Source organism: Temnothorax curvispinosus, unplaced genomic scaffold (genome assembly GCF_003070985.1).
Source record: "Temnothorax curvispinosus isolate PA1 unplaced genomic scaffold, ASM307098v1 QBEX01001525.1, whole genome shotgun sequence".
Taxonomy (NCBI): domain Eukaryota; kingdom Metazoa; phylum Arthropoda; class Insecta; order Hymenoptera; family Formicidae; genus Temnothorax; species Temnothorax curvispinosus.
The window spans coordinates 26,367-48,601 of NW_020211305.1; the positions used below are offsets into that span (position 1 = coordinate 26,367).

At 32.6% G+C, this 22,235-nt stretch overlaps 3 protein-coding genes across 5 annotated transcripts; all 3 read left to right on the forward strand.

The window, feature by feature from the left end:
* The first annotated feature begins 1,245 nt into the window (after window positions 1-1,245).
* Window positions 1,246-4,355, forward strand: LOC112466228 (peptidoglycan-recognition protein SD-like). 2 transcript variants are annotated; one of them, XM_025034231.1, is made up of 4 exons: window positions 1,246-1,423; window positions 1,700-1,771; window positions 2,318-2,476; window positions 2,971-4,355. In XM_025034231.1, the coding sequence occupies exons 2-4, from the start codon at window positions 1,747-1,749 to the stop codon at window positions 3,495-3,497; spliced, it is 711 nt and encodes a 236-aa protein (XP_024889999.1). In that variant the 5' UTR covers window positions 1,246-1,423; window positions 1,700-1,746; the 3' UTR covers window positions 3,498-4,355. The 2 variants fall into 2 exon arrangements, with proteins under 2 accessions (XP_024889999.1, XP_024889991.1); XM_025034223.1 differs by having other exon boundaries at window positions 1,719-1,771.
* Window positions 4,356-6,925: 2,570 nt separating this feature from the next.
* LOC112466258 (peptidoglycan-recognition protein SD-like) lies at window positions 6,926-9,803 on the forward strand. The gene is made up of 4 exons (XM_025034269.1): window positions 6,926-7,020; window positions 7,294-7,346; window positions 8,541-8,732; window positions 9,208-9,803. Exons 3-4 carry the CDS (start codon window positions 8,567-8,569, stop codon window positions 9,729-9,731), a joined length of 690 nt encoding a protein of 229 aa, XP_024890037.1. The 5' UTR covers window positions 6,926-7,020; window positions 7,294-7,346; window positions 8,541-8,566; the 3' UTR covers window positions 9,732-9,803.
* Window positions 9,804-14,394: 4,591 nt separating this feature from the next.
* Window positions 14,395-21,082, forward strand: LOC112466207 (peptidoglycan-recognition protein LC-like). 2 transcript variants are annotated; one of them, XM_025034173.1, is made up of 5 exons: window positions 14,395-14,505; window positions 14,652-15,206; window positions 16,823-17,423; window positions 19,155-19,304; window positions 19,570-21,082. In XM_025034173.1, exons 3-5 carry the CDS (start codon window positions 16,826-16,828, stop codon window positions 20,088-20,090), a joined length of 1,269 nt encoding a protein of 422 aa, XP_024889941.1. In that variant the 5' UTR covers window positions 14,395-14,505; window positions 14,652-15,206; window positions 16,823-16,825; the 3' UTR covers window positions 20,091-21,082. The 2 variants fall into 2 exon arrangements, with proteins under 2 accessions (XP_024889941.1, XP_024889933.1); XM_025034165.1 differs by having other exon boundaries at window positions 14,652-15,196.
* The last annotated feature ends 1,153 nt before the right edge of the window (window positions 21,083-22,235 follow it).

Genomic DNA, 22,235 nt, shown 5'->3' on the forward strand with positions numbered 1-22,235 from the left:
CATGCACATAAATATATATATATATATATATATACTTTTAATCATTATTACATATATGTAAAATAAACATACAATATCAAAATGCAAATATGTTTTAATCTCTGCTCAATAGCTTTTAAGCCGAAATTACCATAAGCCTTTTGCATTCCGTACATAAATAACTATTTTATAAGCAAATAGAACGAACATATTATTTATTTATGTTTTAAAAATATTTTTTCCAGTTTCTAAAATCAATTTTCCCGAAAAGAAAACTTACTTTACGCTTCCGATTTATATGATTATATTCTGATTATATTATTGGTCATATCTTTATACATATATTTTCTATAATTAAATTGATACAACAACGCATTTGAACTCGATGTTGATATCATCAGTTATTAAAGCTGACAATAGGTGCTTTCCATTTAGTGACACAAATCGACATAAACGTGTCGTTGTACCTTTCTTGGCATTTAATGAGTAACAAAGACAGAACGAGATTTGTGTCGACTTGTGTCAGTAAATGGAAAGTACCCAATAAATATCAGAATACAACCTTAATCTAAACGCAAGAATATATAAGCTTGAATTTATATGTGTTACTCTTTTCTCAAGATATTAAGTCAATCTTATTTCATTCGACGAAGAAGAATAGGAATTATTGTTTAATCTTAATATTGTTTTATTTTTATACTGTTTCAGGTTGTGATTACATTAACCCTTAAATGCCTTTTGGGGTCCAGCGGACCCCAGACCCTTTACAATGATATATTTTCAAATGTTTGTACCAAAAATGGAGCTCATACTCCCATTGATGATAGTTGAGTGATTGACCTACCCGTTTGTACACTTAGCAGTACTCAGTTTACTTAATTTTTTATACTATGTTGAAATTAAAATTTTAACAATATAAGCATTTTATTCTCTTTTATAAGTCTTGAACAACATTGAAAAAAATTTTCATAACTAAAGATCAAAAAATCAATAAGTAAGGAGACATTTTTCATGCTGGGGTCTTTTAGACCCCTCATGTCATTTACGAGATTCTTGAGAGGTGTGGCATTTAAGGGTTAAACACGTCAAAAATATTTTTTATCTCGTTATCAGAAATCCTGTTTGAGAAGATACATACCTATCAGCACGGGAATCCCATTAGGTGTTATCATTCAAATATAAACAGAGGAATATTATTGTTGTCCTTCTCGCGAGCGAGAACGAGCGTTTTCCACTTTTAAGATGCGTCGTTTTGCGGCAGTCGCGTGTTGTCATTGCTGAAGCCAGTATCTCTCTGACTGACAGTGTCGTAAAATTAACAAAGATAACCGGTAGAGTTTGCTTGATCCGAGTCTGCTTTTGTTCGGATCGTACTTCGTTCCCAGGACGTTGCATGCATCCTCTAACAGCAGATGGTGTCAACGACGTGTCGAAAACCATTAGGGTAAGATCGAATAAAGTTTTTCTTTCCGCGAAGCACTTTCCACGATAACGATAAGCGTCATTATAGTCATTATAGATTGATTGTAAATTTAATGTTGATAAAGTGATCGCACGATGATTTGTGCAAGGTAATCCCAAGTATGAGTCAGTCAATCCTTAATTTAACGAACCGGCTGCGCCGATTTGAGATACTGATCACGAGTGATGGTCCTCGGTCGAGCTTGTCGCTGTTGTTCTCCATTGTTTAAATAAAGTGTGTAAAATACGTATTTTTCAGATAAACTTTGTTTTTACAGTTGATGTTGTAATTTGTCAAGATAAGACATGACGAACTGCTCTGCTCCAAGATGTAAGTAATTTTAACTGAGAAAAAGTTACTCTTTTCGCCATTCTTTTGTCACATGCATTTTATTATTAAATAAATGCAAATCCTATTGTTTAAAAGCTCTGGCCTAAATCAGAGCACGACGTTTTTGGAAGAACAGCCGATATGTAATGTCGAATATTATTAAATCCTTTAACTTATGGTCTTATCACAACTATTCCAGAATATAGTTTTAACATCGTTGGTATTCTAGATCTAGATTGAAAATTGTTACACTTTAGTCACGCCACAAAAATTGAAGCAAGTATAAAAGAGCATGTTATGCTATTCTGGCATAGATTGGTGAGATATTGTATGCCACAAAATGTTTATTCGATTGTGAATAGAATAACAGAAAATAGTGATATCAAACAAGAATTATAACGTTTTACGTGAAGGGCTTTATGTAATTATAATATTCCTTTCATATACACACCAGTTTCCCGTAATAATCGTATATAAATTTCATCAAACAATATTAAGTAGCTCGTAAACAAATTGTTCTAATACAACAATTTATAATTATTCTAGTGGCGTCACGACCGCAATGGCTCTGGACGTGGAAACGTGTGGCTTTATCGTGCGTTCTAGCTTCAATACTTCTACCTATTGTAGTGCCCAGAACTGTATACCTCATTCATCATCCGGACGCACCGATCCCTTCGGAAATTTCAGACTCATCGATCGAGGGTAATTGTACATCTGGAAAACTTTTCGTTTTCCAAGTGCGACACGAGGCAAATGTTATATTATCACGATTGCAAACTTAAATTCTGTATAATCTTGCACTCTGTATTTCTATTTATTTTATTTATTCGTCTACTTAAAAGCGTGTCTTTTTTATTTTCTATGAGTCATCTATATTGTATATGTATATAAGCATCCAAATTACATTAATTTGGCCCAATTACATCAAAAGGCCCAAAACCCATGGTTAGAACATCTTGATGATTAATTGATCCAATCAATGGTCGTATTGTCATGATAATTAAAAATGGTAGTCAGTAGAATTAAAAAGTCTTTACAGTAATGTTCTAGAATTTAATACTAAAATTGGTGTATGCATCCGATTAAGATTGTCACATTCGGTATTAAATTAAAGAGCTTTTAATTAATTTGTCTGTATATGGTATATCTTAATTGACCCTTTTGTACGATATGTACTATATTTTCATGACTTTCAGACAATAATGAAACAGAGACTCCGGGACGCTTTGTCGAGAGGGACGAATGGGGTGCACGGCCGCCTTCGAAACCCATAAAAAAAATAAAGCTGCCAGTACCATATGTAATTATTAGTCACACCGCGACGGATTTCTGTACCACGCAATCGCAGTGTACATTCCACGTCAGATTTCTTCAGATTTTCCATATTGAATCTGGAATGTTGTCGGATATCGCCTACAATTTCCTCGTCGGCGGCGACGGCCTCGCATACGTTGGCAGAAGCTGGGATTATGTCGGTGCCTATTCTATCAGTTTCAACAGCAAGAGTATCGGTATTTCCTTCATAGGTACATTCAATTCGGTTGTACCGCCCGAACCGCAATTACGTGCCGCGCAAAAGATCATAGAGCTCGGCGTCGAAGCTGGAAAGATTGCGCCCGACTATAAACTGTTAGGTCACCGACAAATTTCAAAAACTCTGAGTCCTGGAAATGCCTTATATAATGAAATTAAAAACTGGCCCCATTGGTCACTCCAGCCCTGACTCGATAACTTGAAAGTTCAACTTGTGAATGAAATACAATGTCTAAAAATATTCACTTTTCTTTTTTTCCTTTAAATCTGTAGTTGCCATCTGTTTATATAGATAATTCCCACAAGATAACAGTTTACTGAAAATATTAAATATTTAGAACAATTAGTGAATAGAGGAAAGAAATATCATATATATAAAAAATATTGAATGTTGAAGGTACAAAAGGTTTGACATTTTATGGTCAAACTTCATAATAAAATTGATAATTATGCAATTAATCATGTAATTAACTCCGACCTGTATCAATATAACTATAACTATCGAAATATATATTCCGAGAAATGATTTTACCGGTGCTTCAATCGCTTTCGCGATTAAATTTTCAGAAGTCATCACGGGAGGTAAATCTCGATTATACTTGTATACTTACATACATACACTGATGGAAATAGAAAAGAGAACATCTAGAACATTTTATCCCTATAATATCCGATAACGCTGTGTTTATTTGTACGGTCGAGCACGATGCATAATAAAAAAGACAAGATCGTACAACATTATCTAAATCTTTATTGAGAGTACTTTACAGGTACCTTAATAGTGGATATATCTGCCCTTCATGGTGTTTTTTTTTCCATTTCCACCAGTGTATGTAATAATTTTTAACAAAGTATATGAAACATGTGTATAAATATATCTTTAACCGTTATTACATATACATATGTAAAATATACATACAATATCAAAATGCAAATAAGTTTTAATCTCGGCTCAATAGCTTCCAAACCGAAATTATTGGAAGTCTTTTGAGTTTCGTATATGAATATATAACTATGTTATAAGCAAATAAAACGAACATATTATTTATTTACGGTTTTGGTTTAAAAATATTTTTCCCACATTCTAAAATCGATTTTTTTGAAAAGAATTTATTCGACACTTTTGATTTATTTTCTGGTAGTATTATATTTTTGGTCATATCTTTATACATATGATTTTCTACAATTAAATTAATACAACAACGCATTTGAACTCGACGCTGATATAATCGGTTAAAATTATTAGCTATCTATAACAAATGCAATAGCATAAAGACATTCTGATTGAGGAATTATCATTTTACATGTGTATTCGCGCATTTACTTTATATACATATATGTATATCTTTATTAATATTCCGAAACCATTATCAGCAAATTTGTAATTACATGCTTCCATTTATTGTCGATTTATTATAATTATGTCGAATATTCTGTAGAACATTATTCTATATTATATTGTCAAATATAATATTCTATTTTTATTTAAATAATACTATTATTAAATAAAATATTATATCGAAGTAAAACACATATTGACATCTCAGCTGTGTTAAATCCATTTAAATTCATGTAATCTCATTACATCAAGAGAAGGTATATTATCAGTTTATGCTACTAGATTTTTCCAAAGATATGAAAAATGGCCTCTTAAAACATTGTCTTTTTAAATTTAGTTAAGATAGATAATATTATACATATAACTGCATGCATGATTATAAGTTTGTTTCTATACAAAAAAACCTTCTCTACGATAGCTCTAAAAAAAATTTTTTTTAATACTGCCTCTTAATTTGAGGTAAATATCGTGATATAATTAGCGTAAAACACTAATCATTTTCATTAAATTGCAAAAAGTTATATAATAAAAATTACGTAGATGTTTCGTGCGTACTCTACTGGTGTTAGTAACCTCCGGTCATAGAAATGAAGATACAAGTCCATTCAATTCCAAGAGAAGGACTAATGGTGCGTGTCCACCTGCGAGTAAGAACTCTCGAGAGCAAAAAGAGAGAAAGAGAAAAAGACTCTCGAGAGTCTTTCTCTCTCTCTCTTTCTTTTTGCTCTCGAGAGTTCTTACTCGCAGGTGGAGAGTACGCACCATAAAAATCGTGTAATACGACGTTATCGTGCATATATATGCATGCCGTAGCTACACATGTCGTTAATAGTTGTGGTTGAGGGAAAGAAGCAAAGGGTGGAGCCAACAATTTCTAAGCATGTTCGACAAGACAACGCGACAGCAGTCTGTTCCAGTGTCGGATTGAACGGAGATAATGTCGGCATTACTCGTGCTTTGATTCCATCGGCAATTCAATTATCAATGGGTCTATTTCTTATTGCTGAACTGGCTGCACTAGTTCAGCAATAGAAAACAGATCTGGTGGTGCTTGACAAGCAGCTTACGAGAAATTCTATTCTTTTCGATAAAAACGAGTGTCGCGCACTTGCGAAATATATACAGTACTGCAATCTCGCTAATCCCGGCACTTTGATAAATAATCTTGTACGTCCAATAATCCGGCACTATCTCGTGCTTCCGCGACTTCTTAAGCAAAAGACACGGGGACAGATTTAACGCTTACGTGTATTGTTAATCTATTAATTAGTGACCGTTAAACTGTCGCTGATACTGCATTGTTTATATGTTTTTGCGAAAATACATCGCCGTTTTCTAGTTTTATTTTGTTTGTTGTAAATTCAAAAGTTTTAAAGTGCTCAATTATTTTATTTACCTCCTATATTTCTTACATTCCAATAATCCGCCAAATCCATTAATTCGGCACAACCTGGTTTTTAATAGTGCCGAATTACGAGATTGTACTGATTATATACTTTAAGAAGAATACTGTCACAATTAAAAAAAATTCCGATTTTGAGTTAACCCCATAACAGTAGGTATGCCTAAAATATTATCTACGTGTTTTAATAAATCACAAGTCTACATGCGACGTCCACTGACCGGAGTAGAAGTATTGTTATTTTTTTTTAAACCCCGTTATATTGCGATTTTCTGGATAAATAGTGTTATAAGTGAATTGACAAGTAAAATTATAGCAGACCTCTTCAAAAAACAATATAAGTTTTATTATAACAAAATATCATAATTGCATAAGTATTGTGTTAGTTATCAAACAATTTAAAAAAATTGAATTAAATTTGTTTTTCCTCTTTCCTAAAAATTGTGTATTTTTGTTGTTGTGATAGTATTCTTCTCAGGGTGCGATATATACAACATATTCTCGGATCGCATTATATTTACGGTGTCTTCGCTTTAATACGCAGCGTGATCCACAGCAGTGACGTAGATTGGGTGCGACATGGTGACCGCAGTGCCATCCACTTATCAGCACAGAAATCCCAGACGTTATCATTCAAATTAAATAGAGGAATACTTATTATGCGAAAGGCAATTTCCTGCTACTGTACCAGTTTCTAGTCTCCGCTTTTCTGTTCTTTTCTTCGTTTTGCTTCTCGTGAGCGAGAACGAGCGTTTTCTACGATTCCACCGTTAAGGCGCGTTTTCCTTCGGCAGCCGCGTGCCGCCATTGTTGAAGCCAGTATCTGTCTGACTGACAGTGTCATAAAATCAACGAAGATAACCGGTAGTGGCTTGATCCGAGTCCGTTCTTGTTCGGATTGTACTTCGTTCCCTGGACGCTGCATTCTCTAATAGCAGCGTAGTGTTAACGACGTGTCAAAAAATCATTAGGGTAAGATCGAATAAAGTTTTTCTTTCCGCGAAGAGTTTTCCACGATAACTGTCATTATAGATTGATTGTAAATTTAGTGTTGGTAAAGTATATATAATTGCCGCCAGCACGAACGATGATTTGTACGATAATTCCAAGTATGAGTCAGTCAATCCTTAATTTAACAAACCGGCTGCGTCGATTTGGGATACCGATCGAGCTCGCTCCTTGTCTTCCATTTTTTAAATAAAATGTGAAAAATACGTATTTTTAAGATAAACTTCGTTTTTGCAGTTGATGTTGTAATTTGTCAAGATAAGGCATGACGAACTACTCTGTTCCAAGATGTAAGTAATTTTATCTGAGCAAAAGTTACTCTTTTCGCCATTCTTTTATCACACTCATTCTATTATTATTAGATAAATGCAAATTTTATTGTTTACAAACTCTGACCTAAATCGGAACATGGATGTTTTTGAAAGAACAGCCAATGTGTAATGAATATCATTAACTTCTTTGACTTATGGTCTTGTCACAACTATTCCAGAATATAGTTCTAGCATCGTCAATATTCTAGATTGAAAATTGTTACACTTTAGTCGCGCCACAAGAATTCAAGCTAAAAGAGCTATTTTTATTTTTCAATACATACGTGTTATACTATTTTGGCATAGATTAGCGAGACATGTATGCCGCAAATTGTTTACTCGATTGTGAATAGAATAACTGAAAAGTGATGTTAAATGAGAATTATAACGCTTTTCGCGAGGGACTTCATAATAATTACTAGCTAGTTACCCGCGGGCTTCGCCCTGGTCTTTTTTTTTCACCACCCGTAAGAATTAAAAAAATCGGTTTCCAAAAAATTGGTAACGAAAAACTACACATTCTATAGCACTCCCCGAAAAAATCTACCCCTATTTTATATACTTGTGGTAAAAATTCGGTCCAGCCGTTCTTGAGTTATAAATGGTGTAACTAACCCGACTTTGTTTTATTTATATATATGTATATATATATAATATTCATTTTGTACACACCCTCTTTTCGACGTAATAATCGTGCATAAATTTCAAACAATATTATTAATTCATTAACTGCTTTGGATAAGAATACTCGTGCGACGATATTGCCTGTTTTGGACGAGTTAACTCGTTTGTTAAGGAAACTCAGAAGTCAAGTCATAAGCATTGTAATGTTGTCCTTTGTGTTGTTCCATACTTTCGGATTTATCACACAAAAAAACAATTCAAATAAATTAGTATTTTTTCTTTATACACATTTTTTCCTTATACTTCTCCTCTTACCTTAAATATTAATATAAAAAAGACTTAGTTGATGTTGATTAAACAATCTTGATTTTTAGATATATTTGTAGTTAAAGTATGAAAATTTGCTTGACAAACTTGCGGCCCAAGTTAATTTTAAAGAGTTTGACGAGCGATATCGTCGCGCAAGTATTCTGGTCCAAAGCAGTTAATGAGTTAAGTAAGTAGCTCGTAAACAAATCGTTCTAATACAGCAATTTATAATTATTCTAGTGACGTCACGACCGCAATGGCTCTGAATGTGGAAACGTGTGGCTTTATCGTGCGTCCTAACTTTAATACTTCTAGCTATTGTAGTGCCCACAACTGTACATTTCACTCATCATCCGGACGTACCGCCAGCACCGCCCGGGCCCGCACCGACCATATCGGTCCCATCGGAAAATCCAGACTCATCGACCGAGGGTAATTGTTCATCTGGAAAATGTTTCGTTTTGCAAGCGCGACACGAGGCAAATGTTTTATCTTATCGCAATTGCAAACTTAAATTCTGTATCTTGCACTTTATATTTGTATTTATTCCATTTATTCGTCTGCTTAAAAGCGTGTCTTTTCTATTTTTCATGAGTCATCTATATTATGTATATAAGCATTCAAATTACATTAATTTAAAAGATCCAAAACCCATGGTCAGAACATCTTGATGATTAATTGATCAAATCAATGGTCGTATTGTCATGACAATTAAAAATGGTAGTCAGTAGGATCTAATCGATAAAGTCTTTACAGTAATGTTCTAGAATTTAATATTAAAATTAACGTATGCATCTGATTAAAATTGCAACATTTGATATTAAATTAAAGAGCATTTAATTAAATTGTCTGCATGGTTTATCTTGAACTTTTTGTACAATATGTATTTTATTTTTATGATTTGCAGATGATAACGGGACAGAGTTTTGCATTGTCGAGAGGGACAAATGGGGTGCACAGCCACCTTCGAAACCCCTAAGAAAAATGAAGCTGCCAGTACCACATGTAATTATTTGTCACACTGCGACAGCATTCTGTACCACGCAATCAAAGTGCGCAAACAAATTGAGAATTATCCAGAATTATCAGATGAAAAATGATTATGCGGATATCGCCTACAATTTCATGGTCGGAGGCGACGGCCTCGCATATGTTGGCAGAAACTGGAATTACGTCGGTGGCCATTCAGGAGAATATAACGGCAAAAGTATCGGTATTGCGTTTATCGGTGATTTCACTTCGGTTGTACCGCCGAAAACGCAATTAAATGCCGCGCAAAAGCTCATAGAGTTAGGCAGAGGAGCCGGAAAAATTGCGCCTGACTATAAATTGTTAGGTCACCGACAAGCTGTGAAGACTAAGAGTCCTGGAGATGCCTTATATAATGAAATTAAAAAGTGGCCCCATTGGTCATCTCAGCCCAGACCTTAAAGGTTCCTGCTAGCTCAAAAAAGTCCAATTTTTCAGGAAATAATTGAGTGAATCTCAAAGAATTATATATGAAATAAGGGTAGAAAGAACTAAAGAATGTAACAGAAAAATTGTTAATAATAAAAAAGTTTCCGATTTCTGCTTTAAAAAAGTGTACGTGATTGTTCCAATTTCCGCAAACTTTGAGATATCAAACTAAATTTTTTTTATGGATAATTTTTTGTTACCGATTTTTTGGAAACCAGTTTGGAAATTATTCAAATTTTGAGAAATAATAAGTATTAATTAACCGATTTTCTTAAAACCAGTGCCAAATTTTTTTTTAATTTTTGAAGGATAAGTTTAATTTTTTATTAATGGATAATTTTTTATTAATGGATCGATTTTCTTAAAATCGGTGCCAAAATTTTTCTAATTTTTTGTTGATGATTTTGATGAAATTGGTACCAAAAGATTACTAATTTTATGGAAATGGCTACTATGGGGTTGAAAATTGAGTTTTATGGGGTTCTATTGGTGCTCTTAATTAATGAGTGAGTTTGAGGAGAAAGGAATAAATTTTGAGCCCGCGCGAAGCGCGGGCGAAAAATCTAGTCATATATATATATATATATATATATATATATAAATATTGAATGTTGAAGGTACAAAAGGTTTGACATTTTATGATCAAATTTCATACACTGTTGGAATTTTTTTTTAGTTTTGTTAAAAAAAGTCCGTGTTAAAATTTATGTGTAAAATAATCAACGCATACATATTGTAGATTTACAGTTTACACAACATATGCCTGCTATGTTAATTGAACTTAACAAATATAAAATTATTAAAATAATTTTAAAAATATGTTAAAGTAACATAATTTAAACGTATTTATTAAATGTGTTAAAATTTACAGAAAAAAAGTGTTGATTTTATCTTACAATCTTAACTTCAACATAAAAGTTATGTTAATTGTTATACATAATTAACCTCAAATTACGATCAGAATTACATTTCCTTTCTGTTGAAATATTTTAACATAGCATCGGTATTACCATTTGACACATCCATATTATGTTAAATTAACACAACAATTTAAGTGAACCAATAATTAAATTATTGGTTTAATAATCCAGATATTGGGTCTAATATAAATACAATTGAATAAACTACTTATGTTTTGACACCCCCTGATACCACTTTAATTGAAGCAACAGCTTTTTTGCTCAGTGTATGGAAACTTGGTGTTTTTCATTCCTCCGCGGGTCCGAGAATGCGCAAACGCGGTCGCATGTGTGAGTGCGCGGAAGTTTAGCTCGAGCATAATAACAATATATCATTAGTCCTCTGATATATAATCGCAATTTACATATATATTTAAATATTATAAAACACACATAATATTTCCATTGTATCAAATTATATATATCATTGATATTATTGCATGTAATTAAAATTAAAATAAAAAATTGCAAATTATTATATAAAATATAAAAGAAGTAAATTTAGATTGTATAGAAATGTGATGTGTAAGTATTTTAAAATGCGACCCGGGCACGCCAAGTTTCTATGCTTTATTTTGATTTTGGGTTTTATATGATCTAGAATTTGCCTAAAATCACAAGTCACAGAAAAATAAAATAAAAATTTATTAATAAAACATATGTAGTATTTTAAAAGATGTTATTTTTTGAGATTTACGTTTGTCTTACGTCGAGATTTTGAGATCTCAGTATTGACTGTACCAATCTTTTTCAGACTAGTCGCAACCGAAAGCTTGTATTAACGTTATACGCATAAAATGAATATTCGGTAAAGTTATTTGGTAGCGCCGCGCCGCGCCGCGGTCATATGCCCCTGAATGTAGGCAACAACGCGGTCAGTCAAATTACAAGCCATTTTTTTACGTACTTGGCGTCACGATGCTACTGCGTCGCTTGATAAATAATATGTATCTTTTTTTCCAGATTGGTGTAAATATATATTTTTTAAATTAAATATATTGTACGTAAAAATATTCACATAATTTCAAAACAAATTAAAAGAAAGTGTAAACAAAAAATCTAATAAATAATAGTCTAATGATATTCCTATTTTCATGTCATGTAATTTCATAATTAGGATGTATTGCTAGAGTAAAACCTTTTATACACTTATTAAAAGTGTAAATTATGACGTGATATTAAATTTCTTAATAACATTTGGTGTCTTTTGCTATTTATTGCATTTTATAAATGAATAATCTGTCGGACTATACATATATATGTATCAAGCATATGAGAAAATAATAATTTTGAAGAAGATAACTAGTATCAAATTGGAGTGTGTACAAAACGCGACTGCAATAAAATAATTTATTAAAAATATATTTCGTGCAATTATTGCTTCATATATTAATAGTATTGTAGTTAGCGATATTCTTTTTTGCTCTATTCATCTATTAAAATATCATTATTATTTATTTTTTCAAAAATAGTTATAATTAGACAAACAGAAATGTTTCTGAAAAATTTATTTTGTACGCTCATGATTTTTTAATATACTTAATCTCCATAATAAATTATTGTTTTTATCTTCAAGTACAAATATTATTTCTTAATAATTGAGTAATAAAAATAATATACAAAAAGATCTGATTTAAAGATAATAGAGATAAAACTTTATTTTACATTTAATTGAAAAGAAGAACACAATTCTTATCCTAATCTTAAGCATGGAATACTCTTATTAATCATATAATTACAAATCAGTATTGATATTAATATATCAATCAATCTATATTATAACATATAACATATAACAAGAAAGATAATTGACAGATTATTATCGTTATTCAAGTAATTTGCTATATATGAAGAGACATAATTGATATTAATGTCAAAGATAAGACTGACATTAATATTTTAAATTAAATAAAATTAATTCTCTCATTACAAGCTAAACAATAAGCTAAGTTTGCTAAGCCAAGGACGAGTTTAATAAACTTAAGTTTTAAATATTAATTTATTTAATAATAAAAAATAAGAGATTAAACATTGTACATAACCGAACGTTTCGACTCATTGTCAGTCTTCATCAGTGTATCAGTAAATAACTATTTAATAATAAATATATGTAATAATAAATACTGAAATATGTTAAGTGATACTGTTGAGAATTGATATCGGAACTTAGACGGTACTTAAATAAAATAGTCAAGAGTAAAATAATTAAGATTGATGATAATACTCCTTTTCTTACAATTATCAACTATTGTTAATTTATTTTCAGTTTTATCTTCTTTATAGAGTCTTCGGTAAATTAAAAAATTAATATAACTACATTAACTACATTCGAGATCTATATTCCGGGAAACACGACTTTATCGCTGTGTTCCAATTATTTTCGTGATTAAGATTCTCAGAAGCTATCGTAGGAGGTAAATCTCGATTGCATTTGCATATACCCATGTATACATATGTAATAATCTTTAACAAAATATATCAGTAAAACATGCACGAATATGCTTTTAGTCACGAATACATGTGTGTAAAATACATACGATATCAAAGTGTAAATAAGTTTCAATCGCTCAAAAGCTTTCAAACCGAAATCACCATATAAATCTTGCATTCTGCATATAAAAACCTAACCTATCTTATAAGCAAATAAAACAAATATATTATTTATTTGTGTCTTAAAAATACTTTTCCCAGTTTCAAAAATTAATTTCTCCGAAAAAAAACTTAATCAACGTTTCCGATTTATTTTCTGATTATATGATATTTTTCGTCACATAGCTTTACATACGTATTATTATATCATTAATACAACAATCTGCTAATTTAAACTCGACGCTGATAGCATTACGATATTAAAGTTTCTATCTATAAATGCGATAGCATAAAGGAAGGCATTTTGATTAAGGAATTATCATCTTATGTATGTATTCGCGCATCATATGTAACTCAAGTTATCATATGTAATATTTTTATTAGTATTGCGAAAACCTTGTCATCAAGTTTTTAATCACATGTTTTCATTTACTGTCGATTTAATATAATTATGTTGAATATGTGTTGAATACTATGAATGTAGAATATTATTATATCAAATATAATATTTTATATTTATTTAAATAATACTATTTTATTAAATAAAATATTATATCCAAGTAAAACACATATTGACATCTTGGCATGTTAAATTCATTTCAATTCATATAATGTCATTGTATCCGAAAGAATCTGGCATATTATCATGCTTCATGCTACTAATTTTTTTTAAAGATATAAAAAATTGTCTCTTAAAACATTGTCTATTTGATTTTAAGATATAATTATACAAATATACACATAACTGCATGATTATAAGTTTGTAGAAAGTTCTTCTCTACAAAACTTTTAGCTCCGTCTTAAATACACAGCCTCTTAATTCAAGGCAAATAATCATGATAAAATTAGCGCGAAGCACTAATCTATCGTCTCTAATTGCAAAACATTATATAATAGGAATAATATAGATGTTTCATGTACGCTACTGGTGTTAGAAATCTCCTGTCATAGAAATAAAGATACAAGTCCATTCGGCTCCACAGAAAAGACTAAAAATCGTGTAAAGCGATGTTATCGCACATATACATGCACGCCGCAACTATGTCGTCAACGTTGTAGTTGAGAGAAAGAGGCAAAGAGTGGGGCCAACGATTTCCGAGCACGTTCGACAACGCAACAGTAGTCTGTTCTGTGTCGAATTGAACGGAGATAATGCTGCCATTACGCGTGCTTTGGTTTCATCGGCAGTTCGTTTGTCAGTAAGTGCTTAACAAGTGGCTTGCAACTGCAAAATCCATTCTTTTCAATAAAAACGAGCGTCGCGCACTTCCGAAATATACTTATATATTATATGTACAACATATTCTCGGATTTATATTTATGATAACGTCATTTTAATACGCAGCAGTGACGTAGATTGAGATGCGACCGCAGTGACCGCAGTGCCATCCACGTATAGTATCATCAGCACAGAGGAATCCAAGGCGTTAGCATTCAAATGAAATACGGAAATACCTATTGTGCGAAAGAGAATATCGTGCACGCTATACCAGTTCCTGGACTCCGCTTTTCTGTTATTTTTCTCGCTTTGCTATTCGCGAGCGAGAACAAGCGCTGTCCACGATTCCACCTCCAAGGCGCGTCGTCCTTCGGTAGCCGTGTGGCGTCATCGCTGAGGCCAGTATCTATCTGACAGTGTCGTAGGATCAACGAAAATAGCCGATAGTGGCTTGAACTAGAGTCCGCTTTTGTTCAGATTGTACTTTGTTCCCGCGGGACAGTGCATCCTCCAACTGCAGGTGGTGTCAACGTCGTGTTAGGGCCAGATATAGAATGAAGTTTTCTTTTCCACGAAGCGTTTTCCACGATGACGGCACCAGGTTGTAGATCGATGGTGAATTTAGTGTTGTCAAAGTGACGGCCGCCAGCACGAACGATGATTTGTACGAGGTAATCCCAAGTATGAGTCAGTCAATACTTAATTTAGCGGATAGTGCGGATTGTTGCCGACCGACTACGCCGATTTGAAATACTGATGATCACGAGTGATATGTTTCCCAATCGAGCTTGTCTTTCATTTTACTTATGAGTTCTCGATTCAAATAAAACGCACGTTAAAATATGTATTTTTATGATAAACTTCGTTTTTACAGTTGTTGCAATTTGTCAAGCTAAGGCGTGACGAACTGTTATATTTGCTGCGATCGGAGGATAACTTTACCTGAGCAAGAGTGACGCCATGACTAATTAAAAATTTGCTACTGTGATATAGATAAGCGAGATACGATTGATCGGCCAGATTGAACGCAACTTATTCCGCAGTAAAATATTTTGAACGGCGAAGATATGATGTTGCGACGTTCAGTTTATGCTAGTATAATTGATGTCCATAATTTGTTTACGAAAATATCAATTCGTTGTAGGTATTCTACTTCTTATGAAACATACTCATCATTTTCTCTTCGCCGTTCTTTTATTACATACATTCTATTCGAGACATGTCCGATTGTGATCGGCGTAAATATCCATAATTTGTAAAAACGGAGTTCAAATAATATTATATTAATACGGGGTATATATATAGAAGAATATTTTATCGGAACATTTTGCATTAATCGCGATTATTTTTAAAATAACAACGTAAAAAATTTGATGCAAAAAGAGCGTATAATGGCGTACATAATGATGTCAGTATTTATATAAGAATTCCTGATGATACCATAATTCACCAAAACAGTATGATTCTTAGATATTATAAAGAATTTATTTACTAAATCAGCAACACCGAACGTCTTTAATATACGCATATAATTTGTATCAAATTTACAATGATTAATAAATATCCGCAACGTGTAAAATGCATAAATGCGACTTATACCGTATGCAGCATACATAACGTTGGAATTTTGTTCAATTAACGGAGAAAGTTTGAGTTTTGCCATATTAGTTAGTATTTGAGACTTATTAAATTTTATTTTTAATCTATTCATTTAAGCTTCTTATCATTGCCGTTTATATCGCAGAAATTGCTCCCCGATCACTAATTTTGTTGATTCGCGCATTACGTTTTGTTAACATAATTTCCTTGAAAGCACTCTATTGCTGTGTAAAACAAGGTCCCAACAGGCACATCCAGCAGCGTCGATTAGAACGAGTTTGTTACATTCCTCGATGATTTTATTCAACAATACTATAATGACCAGTTTCACCAATTAGTCAATCATAAGTATGATTCAAAACCTATTCTCACAATCAGTTTTTTTTGTAAATCTTACAAGGAAAACTCGAAAACGTAGTAATTTTTTTTAACTAAACAAATTCTTCAATTTAAACGAAATAATCACGTTTTCAAACTGATCTTTCTTTGTTATCTGAAAAGAGAGAACAAATTAAAAGACAAAGAATTAAACCGCACATTTATATTTTAATGGAAGTGAAAGCATCTCGTAGCGACCTGACAAAGAGACTCCACAGCTGTTTCTCGACGAGCGCATTCTGCTGCATGTGGCATATCGCATTTTAAGACATATCCGAAGTAAAGAAGGTGAATTATTAAAATTATTTAACTACACGTAGCGCATGGGTATGGTGACATTGGTGCAACAGCAGCAGCAAACGCTTGACGATAATCACCAGTGTCAAAAGGAGCAGGTGAACGGTGCTGTTGTGTCTGCCGAGTGTCACGCGGTCGACAGGTTTCGCGGCGAGGCTGGGAGTTCGGCGAGGGAAACCGCGGTCGTCGCTCCGGGTAATGGTAGCGTTGGAGATTTCTCTACGCAGTGCAGTGACGTAGACGACGACGATGAGGAAGAGGAGACGGATGTCGAAGAAGGCGGTGGTTGGATCGCGAGTCAGTCGGTGTCGTCGACCATCGTCCAGCAACATCAAGCGGTCGCCACTCCGAATGGCGATGTCGTTCTGCCGAACGCCGATCCGTCAAATTTCGGCGACGTTTGTGTAAAGAACTCGACGAATGTGCATCTGGGTAACAAGACCTTCTACCAGGGTCCGGTTACCATAAAGCAATTCGTTTATACGAATCCCATTCCGATTCAGGATGCGAGTAAACTTGACTCCAGCCGCGCCTGCGACATCGATATCTCGGATTTGTCGACGAGTAAGGACAACGGAGCCCCAAACGAATCCATTTTTCCGCAAAATACTGAATTAAATAAAGGTAATGGGCAATCTTGTGCAGCGTAATAGATTGTTTAGGCCCGTTGTTTTTAGTTTTAATCTACACTTGTCTTTTTTTCCCAAAGTACAGATGTGTTTAATTACAAAGTAGTTGGATAACTAATAAGGATAGATCTCTCTTAATTTCCTGGATCTTAGAATAACAACAGGATACAGTTTGATATAAGAAATTATAAATCGCGATCCACTAAATTCAATTATAATGTACAAAGCCATCAATTAAATATTATGGTGTAAATACTTTTTATCAATATTATCGCCACAAAACTCTAATATCTTTTCTCATAAAGAAAATATACTTTCAAGCTCTATAAGCTAAGCTATAGCTTTAAATTACTTTGAAAGTGTATGTTGTAAATATCTTCAGTATCTAAATATTGTAGGAAAAATCAATATTTGTCCTAAATTTTAAATTTATCAGTAAAACGTAATAATGATTACTCGCGGGCACTGATTTTCGTAATCGATGAAGTGTATCGATGAAGGCGTGATCGACATATCTTAATCTGATAAATTCATAGAATTAAATTCTCTTTGATTTACATGGTAAACATTTCAACACATTTTGTGTTGCTTACGTATCCAGCCAGAAATGATTAGTCGAATCGACGTCAATTCGATGTCAATGTATTGATAAACAATCGATATCAAATATTGATTGATATCTTTGCCATCTTTGACCTTATCATAATTGTTTTTATGTTAATTAAATAATTGCAAATATTTTTGTAAAATTTTTATTGTCTTTTATTTAACTCTATATCAAATTAGTGCAAAGTCGAAAGAGGGAAAGCACAATATATGTATATATGTAGGTATATATGTAATTCAATATAAAATTGGTTGAATGATATAGAAATCTTATAGAAATATTTACTTATAGAAATATGAAGTAATTACTTAATTAAAGTCAATGCTGAAAGATAGAGATGATAAAATTATCAAACAGTGTTTGACATAATTTATTCATCGACGCATTGACGTCGATTTGACTAATTATCTTGGGTAGTACTGATAGTTCTATTTAAGATATAATCGAAAAGTAGCAAATATAAAAGCGGATACATATCGTTATGTATTAATGGCTAATTATTATAGATAAATGCGATAAGAATCGATGATCTATATCTATCTCGAAATAGCTTCGATAATTTTTTTCTCTTATGTAAAATGTAATAATAATGTTATCATCAGAGCCAGCTAGGCTGCAACAATTTTTAAAAGCCATTTCACTAATGTGTCACGAATATCATTAATACCTTTGAATGGTCTTATCACAATAATTCCAGAATATAGTTTTAATCCAGAATATAGTTTTTAATATGGCACGATTAAAAGTAAGTATAACAATTTTCAATCAATATCGATGATATTCTAAATTAAAAATTGTTATACTTTTAGTCGCGCTATACAAGAATTAAAGCTAAATATAAAAAAGCTATTTTGACCTCACAGTATGTACGTGTTATGCTATTCTGGTATAAATTGGCCAGATATTGAACGTCGCAAATTGTTTACCCGATTGTGAATAAAATAACAAAAAAGTGACATCAAATAAGAATTTTAATGCTTTACGCGAGGGGCTTAATGTAATTATAATACTTCTTTCGTGAACACGCGCTTCCCGACGTAATAATTATGCATTTTATTAAACGTTATTAAGTAGCTCATAAACCAATCGTTCTAATACAGCTTTTTACAATTATTCTAGTGACCCAATGGCTCTGGACGTGGAGATGTGCGGCTTTATCATGCATTCTAGCTATAATACTTCTAGCTGTTGTAATAATCACAACTGTATATTTCTCTCATCATCCGGATTCACCGGTCTTCCCGGAAATTCCAGACTCATCGCTTGAGGGTAATTGTTTATGTAGAAAATTTTTCGTTTTGCAATCGCGACACGTTATCTTATCACGATTGCAAAATTAAAATTTGTATTTTGCACTCTATATTTGTATTTATTCAATTTATTCGTCTACTTAAAAACGTATCTTCTTTACTTTCCACGAGTCATATATATATTATATATTTTAAAACTTTTTGCATTCTCATATATAAGAATAATATTCTACACTCCAATGTAGATATGTACTTGATATGTACTTTATTTCCATGATTTTCAGGTGTAAACATAACTTCAGTACGCTTTGTCGAAAGGAATGAATGGGGTGCACAGCCGCCCTCGGAACCCCTGACAAAACTGAAGCTGCCAGTACCATATGTAATTATTAGTCACACCGCGACGGATTTCTGTACCACGCAATCGCAGTGTACATTCCACGTGAGATTTGCTCAGACTTTCCATATCGAATCTAGAAAGTGGTCGGATATCGCTTACAATTTCCTCGTCGGCGGCGACGGCCTCGCATACGTTGGCAGAAGCTGGGATTACGTCGGTGCCCATTCCTTCGGTTTCAACATCAAGAGTATTGGCATTTCCTTCATCGGTACATTCAATTCGGTTGTACCGCCGAAAACGCAAATACATGCCGCGCGAAAGATCATAGAGCTCGGCGTCGAAGCCGGAAAGATCGCGCCCGACTATAAATTGTTAGGTCACCGACAAGTTTCGAAAACTCTGAGTCCTGGAGATGCCTTATATAATGAAATTAAAAACTGGCCTCATTGGTCACCCCAGCCCTGACTTGATAACTTGAAAGTTCAACTTGTAAATGAAATACAATGTCTGAAAATATTCACATCCATTTTTTCCTTTAAATCTGTAGTTGCCATCTGTCTATATAGATAGATAATTCCCACAAGATAACAGTTTGCTGAAAATCTTACGAATTTATTACCACTATCGTTTCGAGTATAAAACCTTTTTACACTCGAATACAATAAAATGACAAAGACAGTCCCTGCAGATTTTGTGGTATCAATAATTTTAATTAAAGCAAGCTAATTAGTGAATAAAGGAAGAAATGTCATATGTATACGAAAAAATATTAAATGTTGGAGGTACAAAAGACATTGCACTAGTAGAACTTGACAATAAAATTAACTGGGTGTTAAATAAATGTTAAAATTAAAAATTGCTATGAAAATATACACCGAGTATGATACAGAATGCACTACAGTAAGAAAAGATAAGCGATTCGTTTTAAGTCAATCACTCGGTCAATCACATGCATTCACTAGTGTGCAGAAACACAAGATTATCCAGTTCAGTAGTTTGTGTAAAGAAATAAAGGTGTCAACGTGACAATTATACTATTATATATTTTATAAGTATCCTGGATTTACACCGGTTGTGTTAGTACACGATCTTGGAGATGACCATCTTGTATACAATTTATTATTGTTAAACAATATAATATTTGTTGTACATTTAACAAGCCTGCAATTTTTTAAGTAAAAAAACATACATATTTAGTTCCTGTTCATCTTTCTTCCATTGTCAAACTTCATTCTATTGTCATTTTTACTCATCCCACGTTTGATTGTAAAATGTACATAACGTTCAGCAAAATGCATTTAAATATTAAGTCCATTAAAGTTCTTAATCATGACTCGAATGATAATAAGCGTGATGTTGAACACTCATATTACGATATAATTAACATGCTCGATATGAGATACAACTGAGTCTATGTAAATCTTTAATAAATATGAGATACAAGTGATACAACCAAATTTATGTAAATCTTATTTAAACATTCATTATTTCAGAAAAACCATTTTGTTTTGCTATTGAACTAATTGAACTGTAGTCTGCAGAATCGTGTTCAGCAGATAGCATATCGATTATTGGGCAAATTACCAAGTATATCGCAATATTACACATACACAATACCGTCTTAATAACGCTTTGTAAAGTCCTACTTTAATTAATCCTAATTAAACGTCGTACGACGTTTATGAAGGGCTATAAATAGATACGCTATTGCATTACTTGACAAAACACATGTATGTCGGTAATTTCACTGATTAAGCTGTTTATACATGAACATGATATGCCAGTGAACTATATATACTATACTGGAACGAACTCCCAAGCTAGCACTTGGACAGAGAGAATCAAAATTTAATTTGTTTCACATATATGTACATAATATATTACATATATTTTTAAATACATTTATACATAGATATATATTTTTCCATATATATTTTTCCATAGATATATATTTTTCCGTGTTAATTAGTGATGTTTAATATGTTAGTAGTAATTGAATTGGAATAATCACGTGTACAGGTATACATTACAAAAACATACAGATTACATGTACATACATATATATGTTACAAGTAAATGAAATAGATACTAAAATCATAATAAGAGTAATACATAGAATAATAAAAGAAATCAATTGTTATAAAAAAATTAAAGAAAAAAATAAAAAACAAAAAATTATTTTCAAAAGTTTAATAATTTTCTTCCGGCTCGTCGTTCGACCGAAGATCAAATAAAAGGTTCAGATTAAATATATCATATGGGGGAGAATCTGGATAATAAAACTCCTCTATTTCTCTATCTTCGGCGGTCTCAAGCCAGAGGTGTAAAAGCTCGTAGCGACGGGCTCGGCGTTGCCGTCTTATCCGCTGGCGGTATCGGAAATTCAAATAACCTTCTATCTCCACCTCGTCGTATATTATCTAAAAATATAAAATATATAAAATATAAAAAATATAAAAATATGTGGCAACGCATAGAAACTAAGAGTAGACTTATATAAGGAACGTTTATTTGTACTTACATCTGCCGGCACGAACACAAATCTGAACTCATTGTGCACCAGTACTTCAACGGGGTCTTGTAAGACAATTACCTAAAACAGCAATGGAA

Bases quoted from the DNA above. Each gene is read 5' to 3' on its own strand.
- LOC112466207 (XM_025034173.1), top strand. From the start codon at position 16,826: ATGGGTATGGTGACATTGGTGCAACAGCAGCAGCAAACGCTTGACGAT. The intron at 17,424-19,154 runs GTAATGGGCAAT...CAATTATTCTAG, and splicing joins AAATACTGAATTAAATAAAG to TGACCCAATGGCTCTGGACG. The intron at 19,305-19,569 runs GTAATTGTTTAT...CATGATTTTCAG, and splicing joins TCCAGACTCATCGCTTGAGG to GTGTAAACATAACTTCAGTA.
- LOC112466228 (XM_025034231.1), top strand. From the start codon at position 1,747: ATGACGAACTGCTCTGCTCCAAGAT. The intron at 1,772-2,317 runs GTAAGTAATTTT...TAATTATTCTAG, and splicing joins GAACTGCTCTGCTCCAAGAT to TGGCGTCACGACCGCAATGG. The intron at 2,477-2,970 runs GTAATTGTACAT...CATGACTTTCAG, and splicing joins TTCAGACTCATCGATCGAGG to ACAATAATGAAACAGAGACT.
- LOC112466258 (XM_025034269.1), top strand. From the start codon at position 8,567: ATGTGGAAACGTGTGGCTTTATCGTGCGTCCTAACTTTAATACTTCTA. The intron at 8,733-9,207 runs GTAATTGTTCAT...TATGATTTGCAG, and splicing joins TCCAGACTCATCGACCGAGG to ATGATAACGGGACAGAGTTT.